We start from the raw sequence: 22969 nt of genomic DNA, 5'->3' as shown, positions 1-22969 counted from the left end.
CCCCCCCCCAGCAAGCCTGACGAGCAAGCGAGCGAGGCCAGCGTCCGTCGATGCATACGACGACGTTTAATGCGTCGCCGCAATTACGGAAATCGCCCTGGCGAAATGTGCATCGATTAGCTCCTACCGAGAGGATATCGCGGACGCCCTTTGTGTCCGCGATGGCGATAGGGAAGAGGGTACGTGATGTCTCTCCGGTGTTTCGCCCGGGGCGGTGTTGTTGAATTTATGGCACTGTCGTTGAGAGATCGACGCGATTTCCCCGAACGAAAGGCTGTCGCGAAATTTCCTGCGACGTTCCCGCGACTTGCCCCGTCGATAGGAATATAAACGAGTTGAGAACCCGGTGGAAAATATCCAGAGAGAGGGTTTCCGCTAAACACATCGGTTAACTCTCTTCTAACTGCTCTTCGATTAATTATCCAACCGAGTTTCGCCTAACGGGGAATCGGTTAATTTTAATTAACTCATCCCGGTAGAAAGTGTAGCCCAACGATGGCGAAGCTCTTAAACGTTGACTCTCTAGATAAGATGAAATGTGACATAACGGTGGGAAAACGTGGGAAACTAGACACTCTTAATATCATTTCCATCGAGAGAGCGGCGATATTGTTCTCACATCGTCGCTATTCGTCCTTCCTGTCAGACAATGTCAGCATCGCGCTGATAAAAAACATCGCGATACAAGAAAATTCAGAAAATAAATAAGCGCTGCACTTTCTAAGGTTTAATCGCCCGAGAACGCCACGAGTCGTATCAAACGAGATTCGCTATCGTGATTCGGAAAAAGGAAGGAACAAAACGCATGACGTTCGATGCTTCGAAATCTGTCGAGTACATAAATCGATAGACGCGTTAACGGGTGGCTCGTAAACCCCGTGCAAAACACTGGCAATCGCAGGCTCCAATTCGAGCGGGACGGAGGGGGAGAAGGCATCTTTCTGGTCACAACGGTAAGGAATAAACCCGGCATTCCGGTTAGCAGTCGTGTTACTAGTATTATCAGGCTGTGGAATGCCGGCGTAATAAATGGTCGAATCATCCTGCCGCCCTAACAATATGGCGCAAACAATCCTCGACCGCGATTCACCCTTATATTGTTGCCCGAACAAAGAGTCTCGCCACGGCCGACTTGCGCTATGCGCTTTATATCAACCAGCCACCCCCGCAGCGCCAACCCCGCTCTCGCACGGCTATACGCATCACGGAGTATCACTGTGTATACACGGCCGACCTCTCAGAACAGGATATCCAACATGTTTTTACAATAAATTTTGCGCTTTCACCCCGCGTATACTTTCGGAAAAAAATACAATCTAATAATGTTCCACCCCCCCTTTTTTTCCATCAGCGACGATTACTTATACAGAAGACTCCAGGGACGTGTAATTGTATTTTCATTTCTTATTTCTCGAATAATTACGAAATTTGTCGTATAAATAATCATTCGATAATTCTAATTACATAATTATAAATCGGTTAATCTCGTACGGAGCTTTCGTGATGAAATAATTTGTAATTTTGATCGTCTTTTAAATTTATTCGATAATGAACTTCGCGCAAATCGGTACATCACCTTTTACATGGAACTTTCAAGAGGGTAGGACATATCAACCGCCACGTTCACGTCCCTCGGATGCGTGAAACATCTCAGTGACCGAAAGGGTTAATCCCGGCGTCGAGGAGATCGCAGAGCTGTTTGCACGGGGATTGCAGCGAGCATGAAGTACTATCGTAGCTGTCGTGTGGGCGGCCGCTTTATATCGCTTTAGCGTCAGATTAATAAGCCACACGCACGGTTGAACGGCGACGCACACGTCCACGCTCACGCACAGCGCGTACATCACGCGGGTTCGCGCGCGCACGCACGCACACCTAGGACCGCGACGGCGGCCGAAAGCCCTTACTATTTATTTTATTTGGCTTATTCGTTTCCGCCGCTGCGGCGTCACATCGCCGTTTGCGGGAATTCAATCTACGCGCTCGCGCGTGTATGAACGCAGACTCGACTTCCGTTCCCGCGGCTCTGCGAATTGCGTTTCCTCCGATATATATCGACGCGCTACAGAAATATCGAGTCTCAAAAGTGGCAGTGTGCTTCGCGCAGAGTATAACCGCCATAACTATACGCTTCATGTTACAGTGAGTAAATAATATCACAGTTTATTTTAACAATTCGGCGAGCAACGTCAATCATGTTTAATTTAGAATACTGACGCGTGCGAAATTGGGAAAATAAAGAGACGAAGAACTCGCGATGATTTCAGAATGACCCATTCTTCTAAACTATGCAAATTAGCTTCGTTCGAAGCTTCGAAATTTCGGTATAATTCGATATTTGACGACGAAGCTTGAAGATTCGCAATCGAATTATTCGAAGCATCGGACTCGGTTCGAAGAATCGAAATATCGAAGCTTTTACTTTTGCAGAATGCAACAAAACCCTGTGCAATTAGAGAATATTGGTTTAATTAAATCAATACTCTTTACTTATAAGTATCTTTAGTTCAATCCTGAGATTTATATTTATTTAGTTCAAGACGAAGTGAATGAAAAAAGCGCAAATAATAAATAACAAATCTCGTTAACTTTATTTTAAAGTAAATGCACATTTTGACAGAAATAATACAAGATAACGCAATGCAAGGAAAAATTACATTCTTTAGAATAGTAAATACTATATATTATGCCTATAAAACGAATATACTAGCTTTGCAGTTTTTGAAATTGCGAATATTCGAATAACTGCAATTTAATCAGGACCTAATGGAAAAAACGAAAAAATAGAAAAAATTAATTTTGTAGATAAGAAAATAAAAATAGTTTCATTTCTTATCACAAGATTTCCAAATGCCAGAGAGATTGAAATGAACTCCGATTAACCAGTTAAATAAAGTTGCGATTCTAAATAAAAACCCAGACAGATTTTATTTGCTCTGCCGAACGTTTTTCCAAAGTATTCTTATAATTGAGATATAAGAATAGGATTCCTAATTATCTTAATATGTTACACTTATTTGGAAGAAGGTTTCGGTAATGTGATCAGAATCTATGCTATACTTGGGAATACTTGACAAATTTCCATGTGGGATGTTGCATTATTCAAATATAATATATCGAAGATACAGAAATTGAAAATTTCGAAGAGCCGAAGCTCCGAATATAATTTCCAGCTCTAATGCGAATAAAACATCCACGTCCATCCCAGTGTATTCAAAATAGCACGCGAGAGGAAATTGGACGTTCGACGAACCTCGCTGGAAAAAAACAAGCGTTCCGATCTTGTTTCGAGACGTTCCGAAAGTAAATCGGTCCTGAAACGATCCCGTCCACCCTTAAACACAATCCATCCCTGCAGTCGTGTAGCGTGTACGTTCGCAAGCTGAAAACGGACGGCGGTGTGTGCAAACGAACGAACGACCGACCGACCGACCGACCGACCGTCCGACCGGCCGCCCGTTCTAGAGGGGTGTGCGTGCCACCCCTTCGGCGAGCTCGCGGCTCTGCACGCTCCTCGCCACCCCCGCATGACATATGATCTTCCATATTGCCGCGGTACACACAGGCAGTGCGCGTACACGAGCTAGTCGCGCGTTCGTGTGCGCGTTTGTGAAAACAAAAACGCCACCATCTCTCGCCCCCGCGCGTTTGTACACGCGACAGGTAACGCACGCGCGCGGTGGGGGGAAGGGGCGTGAGTCGCGCGAGGGGGCGGACGTTTGTCACCGCGCGGTTTGCGCGCGGCTACATAATATCTCAGGGTTACAGCGGGTTGTCGCTCCTCGTGTCGTCGTAGTCGACTACAAATAGCGCGCGGTGGTTTAATAAAAAAAAAAAGGGAGAGAGAGAGCACACGAGGGGGTAAAGGGAACAGGAGTGGGAAGGGAGAAGTTATGAAGCGGTGAGAGAAACGGTGACACGGGCTATGCGTCGCGCGCTGCCGGCCCGGGGACGCGGATAAATCTCGGAGAGTTTTACTTCTGGTTATACGCCGTCCGACGCGGGAATATTGTTTAACCCCTTTCCCGCGGGAAGGACGAAGAGACACGCGCGAGACGATGCTGCGAAGGCGCTGCGAAGGTGGCCCGCATTGTTCTTAATTGAGAAGGCGTTTTTACATATCGAGTAAACATATCGAAGCTGAGTCCAATTACCATCTGTTTGACGACACCTTAGTAATTTTTAATTTGCGATTTTTAGATAAAATTTTATATGATAATTACTTTGCTCTTTTATCCGGCGAGTTATGAATAAAAAATGTGAAAAAGAAGAAAGATTTTCATAGAGAAATGCATATCGTTTCACGGCGTATTTAACGTTAAAATGAAGCAACGGTGGTTTAATAAAAAAAGAAGATATTGCGATTTCAAAATTATCTGCATGCCATACTTTAATTATAATTAAAGAAGATTTAAAAATCATATTCTCTCGCGCGATACTCAAAAAGTAACCGGTCGACTCTTGTTGAAATTCTTTAAACGACACTGTCTATTCTTTTTTATCGGAATACATTTTGTATTCTGCGCATGTGAAAACGTGGCGTTTGTCGGTGGAGAAGAGTAGGAATTCAGTCAGCCGAAGAGTGGGCTCGTAAATACAGCGAAACGAACGACGCGCGATTTTTTCCGTCGGCCGGGAGATTATCGATAACGAAGCGTCGGTCGAGATCAATGCGCGCCGAAAATGTCGACGGGAGCGATAGCGTTAAACGGATCCGCGTGAGAGTCGCCGCGTAGGAGCGCCGCTGTAAACCGATTGTCAAAAGGGGATGGAGGTGGCCGAAAAGTGCAGCCAGGAAACTAAATCCGGACGGATCCTCGCAGCCGCTTAACGCGTTATCCTTATCGAAAATCTCGAGAAAGACAACGATGGAGAATTCCGGTAAACCATTCCCCGAATGACGCAGCGACACGGGAGAAGCAGAGCTTTAAATTCGCTCTGGGTATATATTTGCGAATGTCAAGCGATCTTCTTGTTATTTTTACTCAACCTAATTCTAATACACAGATAATTCAGTGCACATTAAACCCTCGCCACTCATCTGCTCTAGGATTTTATATAACCCACCCGGGGTCGTTTTTGACCTGATCTTATAATTATTTATTTTGTTATTAGAAAAAGAAATTTTCGCTACGATGGGTTTAGAAAATAAACATTTTTATTGAAATCAGAAGTAACAAGAAGCATAAATATTGCTACGAAAATAACTACTCGGAATCGTTACCTTCGGATGTTAACTTGGAACATGTGAAACACAAATTACATATTCCGGTATATTCTTTACATATAAAATGCAAGTTCTTAGATCATACATAATTTTATACAATTGACCCCAGTCTTAAACGTTTCACAATGAAAAAATATCTGAACAGTTTGAGAATGAAAATTGCTGAAAGCTAATAATATGAAGTATGTAAAAAGGATCTCTAAGAATTGAGAGCCGAAATAAAAACGAAAAATATCGTCACTTTTAGGTGCACGGGGTCAAAAAGGACCCCAGGTGGATGGCGAGAGTAAATGAGCGGGGAGTGACGGAAAAAATTTCAAAGAAGCACTTTGCATAATTCCAAAATGCAAATCAAAGGAAGTCAAAGGAGACTCTACGGTGGGGGGGTTTTCCATCGGTCCTAACGAGAAGATCGAGACCGTCGCAAGTTCCTTCCTCGTGAGAGGGCGATTAAATCGACGATTCGTTAAGACCCGTCGTTGGCCGTCGAACATCACCTTGCCCGGACGCTTCCAGTCACCAGCCGGCCGGAACGCCGGGAAGCGGAGCGGTGCGGAAAAGCGCGCGGCACGATGCGAGGAAACTAAATCAGTGAAAATCCCCGGCACAGCGGCCGGGCATATATGCGCAAGCGAGCGAGCGGATTTAAATGTGCCCGCGCCGTGTTTCTGCGTTATCACTTCGAAAATCTCTAAACAGCTCTCATCGCCCCCTCCCCCCCAGCCGGCGCCCCGCGCGCAGACGCCCCTATCCGTCAGCGCTATCTCGTCGCCTTGCGCGTCGGGGGAGGTGAGGGTCGCGAGGCTGCTGTCGTCGGGGGGTTGTTTCGCCTTTATCCCTCGCCATCCCGGCTGTCCGTACGCGCGTCCCTCCGACGATTTTAAAGAAAATCGGCGAAAATTTAAAGCGTCCGCTGCTATAGGGCGATCCCGTGCCGAGGGGTTAAACCGGGGGCACGGGAGGAGGGGGGAGGCAAGGGAGGAGCGGTAACAGAGGGTGCCGCGTCGCGCGCGCGGAGGGTGCGCGCCGGAGGGATGCTCTTCCGTTATCGGCTGGTGCTTATCGTGTGTGAGGGGCTTACACGCGGATCGCGCTCGCGCGCCCCCGACAACCACCGCCCGATGGTTTGCACACACGAATCCGCCAGATATACTCTCTCGCCCGACCGCCGCGAACTAACCCCCCGGACGCTCTCTCTCTCTCTCTCTCTCTCTCCTTCCCTCCTTCTCCCTCGCCGCCGCCCGTGAGGGGGTGGCCGACGCGCGTTACGAGCCGACCGACAAATAGGTAGTAACACGTCGCGATTATACCACGTTTACACCGGCGTTCATCAGCGCCGAAAGATGACGTACGTTTTACGCAAACGGGCTGCCCGGCACAACGGTCGATCCGCCCCTATTCGCGGGGTGAGTACGGCCAGCTCTTTTCGAGAGCCTTCGAGGTTTCCATTTGGATTCTCATTCTCCCGTGGCGACGATTTCATTAGATATATTCCGTAAATTCCGATTCGTTATTTTACATTCGCAGCTTCGACGTAGAAAGCTACGTTCGAAATGGTGAAATCATATTTCGTTTTCCTATCAATGTAATTATAACATCGTTGATGACATTATATCGTCGTTATGATTGCAATATCTCTTGTTCAATCTCTTATTAAAAGGATCACGATAGTTCAAGTCAGCTCTAGTCGCAGCGAGAAAAAATCGTTTACCATTTCGGCGATGGCGGCCTCTTATCTCTCGAACGCTCCCTTCTCTCGTCGCGCGCGCGTCCAAGGGTTGAAAGAACGATACAACGGTCGCGTACAAGTATCGGTCCCCACGCCGGTGTGTCACGGAATATTTAATTAGTTTTTCCAGCGCCACTCGCCCGCGCCCATAAATGTTAATTGCAGATGAAGTGGCAATAAGAAGACACCCCTCTTCGCTCGGCGCCCTTCTTCGCCGCGCGCGCCCTTCTTAATTCTTACGGCGCTTAACGAGCGGCCGTGAACGTTATCCCGGCAGCGAAAGCCGCGATAGACACATTCTTCCCTCGTTACGACTCCGCTGACATCTCTCGCCGCACTTTTACCCCGCTGTTAAATGTAAATCATCGTCGGTGATATTATTCGGCCGCCTCCCGAGAGAAGGCGGCGGTGGCGGCTGTACGTGCTACTTTAACGACGCGTGTAACAACGAAGGAAACCACCTTCTGACCGTCTTCTTTTTCATACTACGCAGAGGGTCCGACAGAGACGCACCATACACGGGAGATTTACGACATACCGACGACTACACATCGCAATCGAGCCACGGCGGCATGCCGTCGTTCTTCCGTGTCCTAAGTTTCGTTTGAGCGCTTCTTTAATCGCAATCGCGTCAATTTTATCCGGTCAGAGTAAAGATTCGGCTTGATGTTGGAGCGAAATTCGTCTTTATCATATTCGATGGAAACGAATTACTCATCAACCAAGTAATTACCGTTGACAAAGGATTAAACAACGATGGCGTTACAACATTACTTGGTTGATGATGAATAATTTTCGTTGAATGCGATAAAGTTAAAATTGATCCAGCAATCGAAACGAATTTTTTTACCGACCCAATCGACACTTTTGCAATGTTTTCCTCTTTTCGCATACTTCACCTCGTAAATCAAAAATAACCAGAAATAAATTCAAAGTATCGTCTCGCCGAGATGTGTAATGTACAAAAAGCGTAAATGATAGCGACAGAGATAACGACCCCGCTCTCTTTCTTTCTCTCTCTCTCTCTCTGGAAAATCCGATTTCTAACCGTTCCGGCAGTCCTCCCAGAAGTTTTTCGGATCCGCCCGTGCCATTTCCGAGGGTGTCCCTGCCTGTCTGTCGCTCTGGACGGCTGAGATCGTCCACCGAGAAAAACTGTTTGAAGCCGGCGACAGCGGAGCAAGAACGGAGCGGCGGTGCGAGAGGAGAAAAATCAGTGGCGATACAGCCGGTGGATGACGCGTTAGGAAAAGGCGGCTTTCGCGCTCTACGGCGGATTGTTGGTAGGGAGGGGGGAGGGGGAGGAGAGTGGTTGGCTCGATCGGCGGTGGCCGGCCCGAAACGACGAGGGGTCGGCGCCACCAAAGGCGGAAAGAACGGAATTTAATTAAGTAAAATTACTGTCGCACGGAGAGGCGAGAAGCTCCTCTCGCCGGTGGAACCCGGCCGAAAAAATGGCGATACTAGCGTCACGCGGCACAGCAAGAAGGGCCTCGCATTAATGATCTCATCCCCCGATAAAAACGGAGTAATAGAAAGTAAACGAATTCGCGCGCGCGCGCGGCGAAGACGACGGCAGCGCCTTCCTGCTGTTCCTCCCGCGATTAAATGCATGCTTAGGATACCGTGACGGGAATATTTACATGACACCGGGTAATTCCAGTTTTGAAGCGATCCGCTCGCTCTTAATTAATCCTTAATTGTCTCGCGGGAAGCGGAACGGTACCGGCATAACAACAGATATTATCGCTCCCAATTAAGAGAACACCACGCAGAAAAATATATTAGAATAATTACGAGCGACAATTAATCCGGATTACGGACAATTATTCGAGGATATTCTACTTCAAAAGTCAACATAAAAGTGCAACACATGAGTTTTTCCGTTGTATCCAGGTTTAAATCAACATTACCGCGGCGGTCGCGCAGCTCGTAAAAATAATTCTCGACACACCTGTGCGGCCGAAAGTAACGCGACTAAATCTGGACAAATTTCTGCAGAGAGTTAGGCTCGATAACGCGGCCGTTTCTCCGTGGCTTTCATGAAAACATGAGCAGAAATCACCCGGTAGATCCTGTCTAGAGTGGATTTTCGTGCGCTTTTCCAAGGAGCGTGCTCCTCCACGGAGCCATGCAATCACGCGGAACGGCCGTTTACGCCGCATATATGAAAAATAATATCTCCATTCGCGCGTTGCTCCCGCCGGGATGGACGGTCGGGAAGATGGAAAGATGTGCGTCATCGTCGTCCCGTAATTCATATTTGTAAACAACACGCAACGAGACGCGCGGCTTTTATACCGCGTGCGCGACGAATATAAATCAAACGGGAGGAATTTCATCTCCCAAAAGATTCGCTGCGTATCGGAAAGAGTTCGTCTTCCGTTCATTCCGTTCACATTTCGAGCCCGGCGCGCCGATGAAAAGTGAGAAAGAAAGTCACGCGATGCGCGCGAAACAGCGATCGCTGCTTACTAATGTTCGCGCGAGACCTTCCTTGCGAAAAAATAGCCTTTGTCCGAACGTACGAATCCCCATCGAAGCTCGCGGTTCGAATCCCCTCCGCCGCACGGCGCGCAAACATATTTCAATATCCGGCCTACTTCGGCCTTCTCGCCGAAATACGCATTTCAATATCCATTTCCTGCAGAGCCAGTTATTTCTTCTTTTTTTGTTTTGTTTTTGTTTTCAATGGCGCCTTTTTGCAACTCGTTATCAGGTATATCGGCCCGGATGAAACGCGGTATGCACCGAGCGCATCTCCGTTGCGGTCCGTATAACAACGTGTTTTTGTTGCATGTCGGCCGCATTGTGCCGGCACTGACCCACTTAGCGCCTCATCCCTATCCCTATCCGCTCCCTCTGCGCTTGAAAAAAAAAAAAAAATCTATTGGCCCGCGCTTTTCCATTTTCCCGTCCCCGCGCACCTCGGGCAGTTATTGCTTATTTGGAGATCCAAAGAGTCGCCCCTACGCGCTGAACTGATTTATCGCGATGGTTATTTATGAAACACGATTATTCGTCTGGTGACGCACGACTTTTATCACCAGACTGCCTATTTCCCATTTCTCGATTTGTTTCTTCTCGTTTGTTTTTTTTGTTTTTTTTCAGGGATTTCTCTACTGAAAGATACTCTGTAAAAATCGGCTGAAAACGCGTGCAGCAGTCATTCTTTGTATGCAAAATCTTTAAGTTGATTTGTTCGACCTGGTTAGGATTGCAGTATTTTAATTCTACTTTTTTAGTTTGCAACCTAACGAAATTAATTCACGTTAAATAATTGAGAGAAAATTCTTTCCGCGCAAATTATTTATAGAGATGAAACAATAGGAAAAATATGCAAAGTAAGGGGAGAAGGAAACTTGAGAGCAAACGGAAAATCGGGAACAGAGTACAGATATAGAAATCCGATTCGCGACCGCCGCCGAACTCGCTTTCAGCAAATTTCTCTCGCGTCAACTCACGGGAAGTCACGTCACTTCTCGTTATCGTCACGATCCGTCACGCTGACTCACGAAAGAGCTAATTAATCCGCACTAAGAGGGCGGAGGGTACGAGGGGGAGACAACTTTCGCAACGTCCATTCGACTCCTGGTCCCTGACTCGTCGTCATCGCCTTCGTCCGATTAAACGAATCGAGATATCGCTTCGTGATGCGATTACAGACCCACCACGTCTACTGGATACACGCGTATATCGATCGAAACGATGTCACGCGTGTCTTTCCGGATGGCGAGGCGTTTTACTCCCGTCGCCGGGAATTAACGTCACCTTCGCCCTTGAACGTCGCGAAAGTTCGAGAAAAAAAAAGGAAAAAGTATTGTTTCCAGCTGATTTTCTAAGTGAATGAACGCGGAAATGACAAAAACGACTTATTATTACTAAAAACCTAGCGTTCCGACTAAAATTATAAACAAGGGCAACGTGCTGTTTTAATAATTAAAAAAACTATCGATATTGTGCACAAAAACGCATATTATAAATGTATACATACTCCCATGAAATATTAAAAAATTCGTGAAAGCACAGTCTCGCTGAAATAGCAGCGAGAAACGTCACTTGAACGATCTTACATACTAAAAAACCCATTTAGTTGACTCAAATAAAATGCTTGTTATTTTGGATTTGAGCAAACGTTTTGGTTGTTCGAGCCAAAAATCGGTTCCCTGAAACAAAGTTTTCGTTCTCTGAACCTAATCTTTTTCATCCTCGTTTCAGAAAACCAAATTTTGGCACAATCAATTTGTTTGCCTAAAGTTTGTTTATCCAAAGTACAAACATTTCGCTTGAACCAAGTAAATGAGTTTCTCAGTGTAATAATATCAAAAAGTCGGTTTTTTTCACAAATGCTACGTAAGACACATGCCGTTCGAATAAAAATGCATCGATTGAAGAGTAATGAAGTGAAAACGCGTTAAATGCAGTGGCATCGCGCGCGTAATACGGAGATTAATAAAGTCGAGATCGTTTCTCCCGCCCCACAAGAGAGAGAAAGAGAGAGAGGTGCACACTCGTAGGAACGAGGGACCGAGAAGGGGAGAGGTGGAGTAAGACGCGTCTCGGGGATGAAATCGAGCGGGTGCGCGAAGAAATTGTCCGATATTTTAATAAAGAATATTGCAAGGCGTTGCTCACTTACTTAGTCACACCGAGCGATTACGATAAATTAACAGCAGCTTATTTCCCCGCCGGCTGAAGAATATCCGCGAGAACCTCGGTCGCTTCTGCTCTGCCTTTCCTCCGTCCACAAGCTTTCTTACGGCCTTTAATTACCGATTTAATTAGTCGGACGTCTCCCGGACGACACTCTATCTCAGGATTGTCAATTAACTGATGTTTAATTTCCATCCGCGAGTTTCTTCAGTTCGTGGATCGTTCGCTTCCTCGACACGACGCGTGTTTCCGCGATTAATATTTTATAATAAGCATCGTCGTCTTTTGTCGTCCTTGAAAACGGCAAATTTCTGTCCGGTGAAATTAGATCAGACTGACAAAGAATGCGTGAATGCGCTACAGAAGAAGAACCTCCTCCACGCGTTCAAGATTAAAACTGGAAAAGATACGGCGATTATGTGCGTTCACGGGATATTCGCGGCTGAGCTTTAAAGCGCGCGAACAATATGCACGAGAGCGTCTAAAAAGCGCGCCTGAAATATGCTGAAACGATGCATTATGCATCCCGCGATAAAATATGAATTTATGCACGCGTTGAGGTGGCCCCGGCGATTCACCGTTCGTGTTTCTGTTTTCTTGGCGTAACACACGGTTCCTGCATCCGCGGTATTTCCGCGGACGGCGCAATTCGCTCGAAAGAAATATCCGGCGATGCGTCGTCATTCACGATTTGTACATGCATATCACGTTTCATAAATACTCCTTTGCGCTCGTTATTCGCGCTCAGCGAACGATTCGGACACGAACTATGCGAGAATTGCGAAACGTGATGGTCAAATCTGCGCGTAGCATCGTGATGTTTATGTTGTAAAATATATATCGGTCGATTTCATCAAACACACATCCTGTCCATTTTTGTAACGTCCACACATCCTGTTTAGCAATAATGAAAAAAAAAAGAAAATAATGTGTTCGCGATGAATACTTTCATCGCGACGTATTTCGAAGGACATCTCTGTGGGTTTATTTCTGGAAGGAAGGCCGTTCTAAACACCTTAAAGTTTCGCAGTCGACGAAGGAAGATACGGCCACATATTAGCGCGATCGTTTAAGGGTTAAAAGTCGGGTTCGGGGAGCAACGAGATTTGATTACAAGCCGCGAATGCCGGTCGCCGACGACGATTATGAGCGGTATCGCGGCCGAAGAATCATCGCTGTACTAGGAAAGGCACTAACTCCCGGCCGAAACTGGCCACGGAAGATATTAAGGAACCGACGTTGGTCGCCGTTAAAATTTATATATTCCTCGGCTCAACCACGAGCCAACCACTCGTAAGAGCGGCTCTCGAAATGTTGCCGTGCTTACAACGTACGTCTCGTACCTCGGGGCGAAGAGGACGTAAGGCGTTTTAATTGGCGACCGTGTCCGGTCGTACCGAAAAATTATGCCGCGTAATGCACGATGCATTGTCGTTCAGCGAAATCAGAACGTTGGAGAGGATATTCGGGCGTTCACATCAAACCGCTGCGTATCTCGCAGACAACAAAGATAATCGGTCGCTCTGCGATACATCCCGAGTCGAAAGTTTAGTTCTACACGAATCTTACAAATTCTGTTCGACTTGAACGATCAACGGAGAATAGCGAGATATCGCTAGTCGACATTTTGATTCTACATTAAGTCTGCAAATTTCGTCGAACTTTGACCGATGAAGAATCTCGAGATAACGTTGCACAAGCTATTGTTCTACACGGAGAAAATATTCTAATAATTACCACGAAAATTTTGTAATGTTGAACGATATCGGAATTGCGACGAAAACTATGATGTGTGTTGTAATCTTTAGTGATGTGCACAATGAAGGATGTCACTAAAGATTACAACACACGTCGCATTTTTAATTATAATTCCGGCATGACCGAACATTATAAAATTTATGTGATAATTTTTGCTGCAATATTTTCTCCGTGTGCTTTAATACAAACGGTTACTTATTATAATTTCCTCTATGGTGAGTCTTAAAGGAAACCTTATTTTAGAATTACTTGATATTCGCAATATTCTACCTGCATTTTCATTTTTAGGACTTATTTTAGAATTATTTTTCATATTAAATTATCTCAATATTCAGTCAGTATTTGATCTTAATTCTTAATTTTAACCAGTGATATATTAATTATATAATTTACTCAATTGCAAATGGAGTATATGATAACAAAACAAATATTAAATAATATAATAAAGATTAAGATGTGAAAGATTAAATGAAAGATTAAATGAAGCGATACATTTTTATTCTCATAATCTCTTCCTTTTTATCTTTAGCGTCGGAAATCTCCACGAGATTTAAAGTTCTTAAAAAAACTGATAAAGGAGAAGCTCTCAAGACAAAGAAAACAGTTATATGTCTAATAATGCCGTGTGTAGTTATCAAAAGAGACTTAAATTTGAATGATAGTACAATGATAAGGTAAGGAATAAAAATAAGAAGAGAGTAGGCAGATGTAAATAAAATCACATTCCAGGTCCAAGAAGTATTATTAAACATAAAAATTACCACTTGCAAGATTTATATTAGATTATAAAGCCGGTATTCATAGTTGTAAATTATTTAGTATTTTTGATCGAGAACATAAGTGATTACAAATTAGCGTTCCCGTTATTCCTGTTATTCAGCAGGTTTGCATTAATGTTTCTTATATGAAATAATGTAACAAATACATGCATATCATTTGACGAATAAAGAAATTAATGAAGTTATAACTATTTGTCAAAATATGATGGATTATGAATGCCGACCTAACTTTCGACTCAGACATTTCTCGATAAACACAATAACATTCCGTTAAAAACGGAAACCTCTCGTATAATAAATAACTTGACACACCTTGGGATATATGATATGCCCGTATCCCGGCGTCCTTCTTGACTTCTCGACTTAACCTCCTGCCTGGCATCCATCACTGACACCGAAACTCGCGCAGATTCGATCGGATTCAATTAACACACATGTTTCAACTAACGCAATACCAACGAGAGAGTCCGATTAAATATTTCAACAGCCGATGAAATAGTTTGACCACCCGACGCGAAGTGTAAACAACACATTGATACATGTACTTTGTGTCACAATGTGCGCGTCGCTCGTTGGCTCGAGACGTTACAAACACGTGTCCGCATTCCGTGATAAAACAATCGACACCTTGGAAAGAGGCAAAGTCACATTTCGCTGATTGTAAACCGTCGTCGTTCATCATACAAAAACTAAGTACATTCGATGGTCTCGAGAAATCAATGCAATGGAATATTCCAGACTGTCGAGATGGTCAAATTATCACAAGGCGATTGAACGCCCGGTATATATCGAAAGTGTCGTTTGTAACGACATTCGACGATCGCCATTGATTAACGTGCGATAATTAATTAACGCCGCGTATTTCCGATCGGCTCGTACTTTCGTGTGAAATAATTAAGCGCCAGACCACGATAACGACCAAGAGCTGATTTCAGAACGGGACACGAGACGCAGCGATAGTCGGTGATGAGGCTTATAACTATCTCTCTTTTTTTTCTCATTTCTCTTGAACCTTTTAATCCTATCGAGATTTCTAATGCCAATAAAAAATAATGAAGAGATTGTACCAAAAAAGAAAGATTGCTGTTTTATTTATCTGCTTCCCTATTATTTTTTATTAGATTATTTAATGTCGCATGTATTTTATTTTCAGTTGAGTAGGTGTATAATATATTGCTTGTTGAAATTAAGAACGAAGATTAAGCACAGGTACACTATATTGTGATCAATCATTAAATAATTCTTATATAATCTTTATATTAGAGTCTTTCTTTAACATGTTCGCTATTATGATTTATTTAGGGAATTCTTCTCACAAATCACAGTATATTTGTAGGATTATATAAAGCAAACTTAGTTTATTTATATGGATATAAATAAGAAAAATTATAGCTATATATGACGTTGATAGCGAATATGTTAAGTAGGAATGAAAATTTTTAATAAGTTTGAATAAAGATAAGCTCGAAGTGGGAAATTGGCGCATCATACATTTGTGACACTAACGAACATGTTAAGCTAAAACAGCAGTAACCATTTCTAGCGTTAGGAGACAATAATTTATACAGTGTTTATCTCAAGACTCCCAATTTCAATTTTAATCAAATTTGCAAAGTTGATGCAGGACTAAAATTTCGCGTCGTTGTAAAACTTGCAACACGTTGCACTCTGAGAAACCGTTTTTTTTTATAATCTTACTAGCTTCGAGGAATTAGAGAGATGATGATGACGAAATAATATATTTGTCGTTGTCACCACAAGATTAAAGATAAGAACAGCATAGTTTACAGATAAAACAGCGAGGAACCGTAAGACGTTTAAAGTACAAAGTTTAAAGTAATGTAATCGTTATTACGGAATTACGGAAATCTCTAAACGCGCACCGTATCAGGACGCTCGCGATCTGCTCCAAATTAGCGCGACGTCAGTCAAGCTTTAGCGAGTCCGCTAAACCGACAGCAAACACGCACTTTTCACGGCAGTAAAACTGGGAATTACCGTCAGGCGCGTGTCGCGCGTGCGGGGATGAAAAATCTAGGATATACGCGATACTCCGAACACTCTCACCACTTATCCTCCACCATTAGCCACTATTCTCCACTTCCGGCGGTATCTCGATCGCGCCGGTTGCAATCGGCCGTCAAATAAATAATGACGATGTAACGGCTACGCAATATTATCGTTGCATACGTAAAAACGGGAAATTCTTCGTAACGAGTCAACTAATTTCTTTATATACGTCATTTTTCTTATTTTCGAAATAATTTTACACACACGCTCTACGCGTTACTTTATGTACTTCCACGCGATTTATACAACTAATCAACGATTATTATCAAATTGTTATTGCCATAAAACATTCGTCTGAGCTGTGCGATTTTCATCATCGTGAGTAATCTCCGTTATTATCCGTTATAAAGCGTGAAAAGAATTGATGTTCCAAAGATACGCGATCAATTCTTTTCCCGTTGCGGGGAAGTCGCAAGCCCTCATCGACGGGAAAAGCAGACCTCGCGACTGAGAATCACTGGCTTAAAGCGTCAGATACCGGTGCATTCACCTTATGAAAGTCATTAATCTTGCGGGACGCAGAGAGCCGGCCAATTAACAGGGCGGAATCAGGGAACGGCTAAGGTAGATACTACTGATTCCGATCGATTTCGGGCTTAAGTCGGGGGGGCCGTCGCGCCGCTGGTGCGGCGGGTCGAGCTATCGATCCGTCTGTTCGCGCGTTCCCGCGAGTTACCCGCGTGCCGGGCGACGGCGGCGGTCCATCGATCCCGCAAATCCAGCTACCAGATCGACTTGCGCGTTTGCACGGGCTAAGCCCACGAGCTATGCTCATCTTCCTGTCCACAAATCTCCTAAGACCCGCTGTAACGCCCGCCGCCGGGCCTTTCGCCAGCTGCCCTGCACTTCGACGCACCTGATGCGCCGCAGTACGCACGAAGTCATAATACGTGACGAAAAAGACGATGACGACGAAATCGCGTGAAATACGAATTGCTCGTTTATTCGGGAAAGCCAATTCGAGAAAGTTCCATTTATAAATTCCGATTTGACGCGAATAAATAAAGACAGCGTGCTCCGATTTCACGGGCCAAGTTTCGAAAACTGGTTCTCCATCGTTCTCAAAGTACACGTCACGTGTAATTTCTTATGTTTATGAATGGAACAAGAGATAGAAGCGAAGACGAAGATTTTCTTTTCGTTTCACGCAGGACGCCGTCTCGCATATTCGCTACTCTTTTCATTCGAGATATTAGTCACGAACAATTTGCAACGCGACTTCTTAACGCTCGGATTGGCTCGCATTCGTTCGTTATTTCTTTCAGATGGTAAATATAATCGATCGTGTGTATAATGACTACAAATAAAGTAATGTTAATTTAATCAAAATAATTCGGTCGAAATAACCTCATAAATTTTAATGATTGTGATGAATCGAACTAAATTGTAATCAATATAATTAAATTAAAATTACTCTTATCGAAATTGCTCCGATCAAATTACCTGTTATTATTATTTTTTCATTACGCGATTCGCCGAAAATTACCGATGCAACTAGATGCTATTTAACGAAAATTAATTATGCATTTCGGATCTGATTATCGACGCGAGCAGTTCGTTCTTCGCGTTAATTATGCTTTTATTCGTCCGGCCTCTCTCGGAAATATTTGACCGCAGCATAAGTCAGGAAAATAAGTCACTGTTTTGAATAAATTTTGATCGCGCTGTTTGCATTCTCTCGTTTACGTTTGGACGAGATAGAAAAGTCTCCGAAGGAACTTACGTCCGCTCGACTTTCCATAGATCAACCTTATTTTCACATCCGAAAAATTCGTAGGTAAAATTACGAAAATTTAAGCGTGCGATTAACTGCATTCGCAGATGAAAGATATCATTACTATCGTATTAATATATCATTAACTCTTTCAATGATGAAAAATCTCACATATTCAGAAAATCGCTAGAGGAGCCTAATCTCTTCAATCTTATCACTTCGTTTTAATCAACAAAATATTCATAGAAAAACACCAGTGGTCTCCAACGAATTTCACTTCACTAATGCGGATGACAAATTTCATCACTAAATTTAATCTATTACGCACACATTTCGGTTCAGAAATAATAAAAAGTCAACTCATTCGACATCCAAATTATTCTCAGACCGAAAAAGAAAACAGTAAATAAATAAATTCACAACACTGTCCCGGTAGTTTCCTGCGTTGGGCGCGGGATTCTAAAGCTGAAAGCGAAATCAGCTGTCTAACTTCGTCTCAATGATGTACTTCCTTCTTTCGGGACGATTGAGCTATAACGTTGAACGACCGCTCGAGGAAGAATGTGAGCGCACCGAAAGGGTCAAAGACGATCGACTGTCGCGGCAATGAAAATGACTGGTAGGCCTACCTTGGTCGAATACAAGGCAGCGGGTGGTCTTGGCAGCGAGTCCCGGGGGCAGAGCGAACCTGTAGGCCGGGCCCGGCGACAGCCCCAGCCCCAGACCGAGCGCCTCCGCGCCGCATCGGCCCCCGAACACAGGCCCCACTAGAATCACCCATACAACAGTGGTAATCAGTCATCGTCATTATCAAGATAAGGAGACACAGAATTATCATCAATTAGCAAGAATATCATCATCATCATCATCATGCATAGAAGAAGGAAGTCTCCCCGGCCAGGAAACTTTCAGGCTGACGAACGCCAATAGGCGCATGTGTGAACCGCGAACGAGCGAATGTAGAGATCCTTTGCCAAATGAACAAATTGATGCGGAGCCTGAAAATCCCGAGAAGTCCTTCGCTCTAACGTGTAATCATTTCCAATTATTAATGACGGTCGCCTCAGTGAGGCTTCGCGGCACACGCGCGCACGTAATCGATTGACGTTCGAAGTGAGATATCAAAATGTACAATTTCGTATGCATTTCTGTTCATTATATTCTCTCTCATGTGTGCCTTGTTTAATAATATACATATTAATGATGATCATCATGAACTGCGTGTAAATATGTTTAAGAGAAAGTCGTGCAGTAAGATTAAAGAAGCAGAGAACGACAAATAGATTCCAAAATTTCAAAGATAGTTACGTGATCGAAAGGACGAGAGCAAGAAATACATCTCACACCATTCCCGTCGGTAAGTCCACCCAAAGGTGTCATGCATTAATTTGCGAAGATGGTTAATCGCCCTCTCTCCGAATTGTCTATTATCTGTTTATTTCGATATTTGTAACGTGACCCTCTCGATGAAAATCCGTTTTCAATTATAACGAATATATCGATTAGCAAGATTCACGGTAGGTTTATAAAGCTTCCCGGGGCTCGTGTACGATTCAATTACGCGTCGCACTCGTGTGCGACTAGTAGATCCCTAAATACACGGAGCGAATTAGCGAGCGGGATCAAAAGATGGAGCACCAATATGCCCTCAAAGGCCCTCGTCATTTTGCCTCTCTGTGAACTTAGGTAGGTGGCTTTATTATGATTCCATATTGATGTTACCGAGCTGTTATTACGAGATAAGTTCCCGAAGGAGTTTATTGCTTTTTAGTATACACTCAGCACGTGCCGGACCGTCGGTCGTCGACAACCCCCTTCAACCGTTCTCGCTGCGATCGCCTGTGCTCTTCTCCCCTTGCTTCCCCGTCCATCGAAATTCATATTCGGACAACTCGCGAGCTCGTAACGCGAAATATTGGACGATGAAAATTTCATTCGAATTTCAACGGGAACTATATGCTCCAGCGAAGGTCCCGTTTCTTTCTTTTTTTTTTTATTATTCTTGAGATGAATCCAATGTAAAATCGACTATTTGGCGGAGATTTTCCTCGTGTCGTTTCCTACGTGACGTGATCTAATCGGCAGTGAAAGAAATGAGACGATACCTTAGAGGGGGCGAATAAGTATAGAAGCAATTTAGCGGCTCAGCGTTAATCCCGTTTCATGACACCACGAGCGCGGAACTTTTCTGTCTTTTCGAGGAAGCGAGGTCGAGAGAGATGTGCCAAAAGTGGCTCTTCCAGCTTCTATTCGGATCTTACGAGGGGCGGGAGGGGAACATGCGCGCACAATACCCGGGCCATAATCTAAATTCATGTCTGACGGGAAGCCGGGTAGGATAAGTACATCGAGCATAATAGCGACGACTTAACATACTTTTTAAATTGCGCCTTTGAGATGCAGAACGGCGGCCCGCCGTTGCGGAGGTGGGCGGCCCCTCTCCACCTCTCTCTTTCTCGTCCGTTTTTGGCCTCCTTAGCTTACACGCTGATTAAGACACCCGATACAATTAGGCGGCGAAAAGAACCTCAAAAGACGCGCGTGAGGGGAAGCCACCAATCTTTACGTGCCCACGGATGTAGATGTGTAACGGGTGTCCGGTAAAACGACAGCGTTTTATCGGGACGGTGAAAAATGAGAGATGCGCGTGTAATAAAATAATTAAATGCAACGTTACAAAGAGTGTCATAAAAAATTATATAATTGACTTTGATATCAAATATGTAGTGGATATATTCTTCGCGATTCTAAAAGTAGCGTTACTTTTCTTTAGGATATGTAAAGATGGAAGAAGCCGAGCGGAAGTTTAGAGTACTAACGCGACTTTGCTGCTTCAAGAACTCTCAATATTCTCCTGTACTTCTACCCTATCCTAGGTGGGTCCATTTTACAAAAATTAATAACCGAGAATAAGCTTTTGATGGTACGTGCGCGTGAGCGATGTATAGGAAGCATCGCATTGTTCGAAGGATCGAAAGGGTTAACGTCAAAGCGTTAATTCCGAGCGCGCGTTCAGTCCGACCCGTCAAATAAACGAGCCCCGACGAGCAGCTGCGGGCTTCTACGTCATGAACGATGACGGACCAACGAGCACCTCGAAAAAGGTGACGCGCGTCATTCCACGCCGATCGATCGTCATTCGGTTTCGCGTCCGCGAAATGATCGCGCTCGATGATCCGCGCTGACGGCCGAAAAATTCCCTCCCACGTCGAGCACGATAGAGCCATGATCGAGTATTACCCGTCGCGTTCACGTCGCTTTTGAAAACCATGTAATTTCGACAAGTTCATAACGGAAGTCTTGCAAACGAGTAACTGGAAAATGGTGAAAATTTATGAACTGCAGTTCTCCAGCTGACGTGCGCAATCCGGAACGGCTTACCGGTTTAAAAATCATTTTCCCCAAGCATTTCCCCCAAAAAATACGCGTCGGTAACTTTCAATTAGAGTTGATAGATAGAGAATAAAATTTCGTATTTGCATTGAAAAGTGCACGTCAATAACTTATTTAAAAAAAAAACTCGTTACGTGTTTCAAACGATGAATAAAAATTACATCGAAAGAAAATCGATAGAGCGATCGAGTGACAATTTGATATTTCTATCAGGAAGAATGTAAATGAGAAAAAGCGGGCAGATTTTACGAAACGAACACCCCGTAGACGAAGTCAGGTGTATGGCGCGACGAATCGGCTCGTTTAAGCCGCGCGAGTCAAGTCGACGACGGCCGCGCTTCGGACTTTGTTAACGTTAATCCTCGCGCGGACTACCGTGCATGCTCAGCGTGAACGGCCGAAAGGCTCGTCTCGCCAATTACAAGCGTGAAAATCGTCATCTCGGAGATAATCGGGAATTAGCATCACCCGTCCGCGTACAACGCGCCATTAGCGTCCTCGCTTACGGCTCGGCGGATGTTTTAATCGCTCGTTATGAGATCGCACGATATCGATTTTTAAGCAAGTCGCTGGTTTCTCACAAATGAAATCTGTTACGTATGAACTCGTTGGAGCTTAGCTCAGCATAAGCTCAGCTCAGACGCGGTGCAAGTTTGTGACGTAAGTCTATCTTCAATCAATAGAAACTATTGCCAAAGTGTCGGCCAAAGAGATAAACATCGTTAACGAGGTGGACAAAAGAAAAAAGACTCCGTCTTACAAAAAGCCGCGTGTAACTTGTTCTTTATAATCCTTCGTGTATAATCTTTTTATAGCATAATCGACGATGTAAATAGCCTCAAGATCTTTAAAGTAATCTCGGTTAAACGTAGTTTAACCAGAAGTCATAGGTATCTCAATTCTTTCGCCTCTGATGTTTTTCAATGATTGAGAGTTTCAAATTTCAGATTTTAATAGCAATTTATTGCGTAATGTGTGTATACGTGTGTACGCATGAATGGAAATAATCAAAAAGAATATATTCCAAGAATTAAAAGTCGAAAAAATACGGATTTATCTTCTCAACAGTATTTCTGATGGGACAAACAATAGTGATGACTTTCTCTGGGACATCGATGTTCCTCTCCACAACAGTGAAAAGGTTAACGTCGTAATTAAATTTACTATACGATTTTTTCATACGTATGCGTAATGCTGAAACACTCGTTTGCTACATTCGTCGTCGCGGCGTGGCTGAATATGGTCGCGCGTCGTGATCGGGTCTTACCGGGCTACGCAATTCAAAGTGTCTCTACCTGTCTAGCTGGTGTGTGTGTGTGTGTCGACGTCGATCGAGAAAACGGCGAGGCCGCGCATGAATGAAGGAGAGACGGCTGACGATTGCCGTACATGGAGCACGAGACGATCTCGGGAGCCGTGCGATCGCACCGACGAATCGAGATCGTCGCAGCTGACAGTCGATCCATGCGATCTTAATCTGGCCGCTCGCAAGAAGGGAGAGCCGGCGAGCCGGGAAAAAATCGCAGGGTTCACCGAGCGATCGAGCGGAGAGACCGGCATCCGTCTGTCGGTCGACCGACCGGATCAAGAAACCCTGAATAATTCATCGGCCAGATCCGAGCGCGGGGTCTGACGACAGGCAGTGC

The 22969-nt window shown here is 44.4% G+C and overlaps 1 protein-coding gene across 1 annotated transcript in view; it reads right to left on the bottom strand.

Moving 5' to 3' along the window:
• The window catches only part of LOC106747290 (E3 ubiquitin-protein ligase Rnf220-like), a 188709-nt gene that overhangs the window by 124261 nt on the left and 41479 nt on the right, over positions 1 to 22969 (bottom strand). The window contains exon 4 of the mRNA XM_014624684.1: positions 18560 to 18697. Within this exon, the coding sequence (XP_014480170.1) occupies positions 18560 to 18697 (138 nt within the window). The remainder of the gene's footprint in view (positions 1 to 18559; positions 18698 to 22969) is intronic.

Source organism: Dinoponera quadriceps, unplaced genomic scaffold (genome assembly GCF_001313825.1).
Source record: "Dinoponera quadriceps isolate SergipeBrazil2010 unplaced genomic scaffold, ASM131382v1 scaffold2346, whole genome shotgun sequence".
NCBI classification, from domain to species: domain Eukaryota; kingdom Metazoa; phylum Arthropoda; class Insecta; order Hymenoptera; family Formicidae; genus Dinoponera; species Dinoponera quadriceps.
Note: the sequence above shows the minus strand (reverse complement) of the source record. Positions and strands in the feature narration are given on the sequence as shown.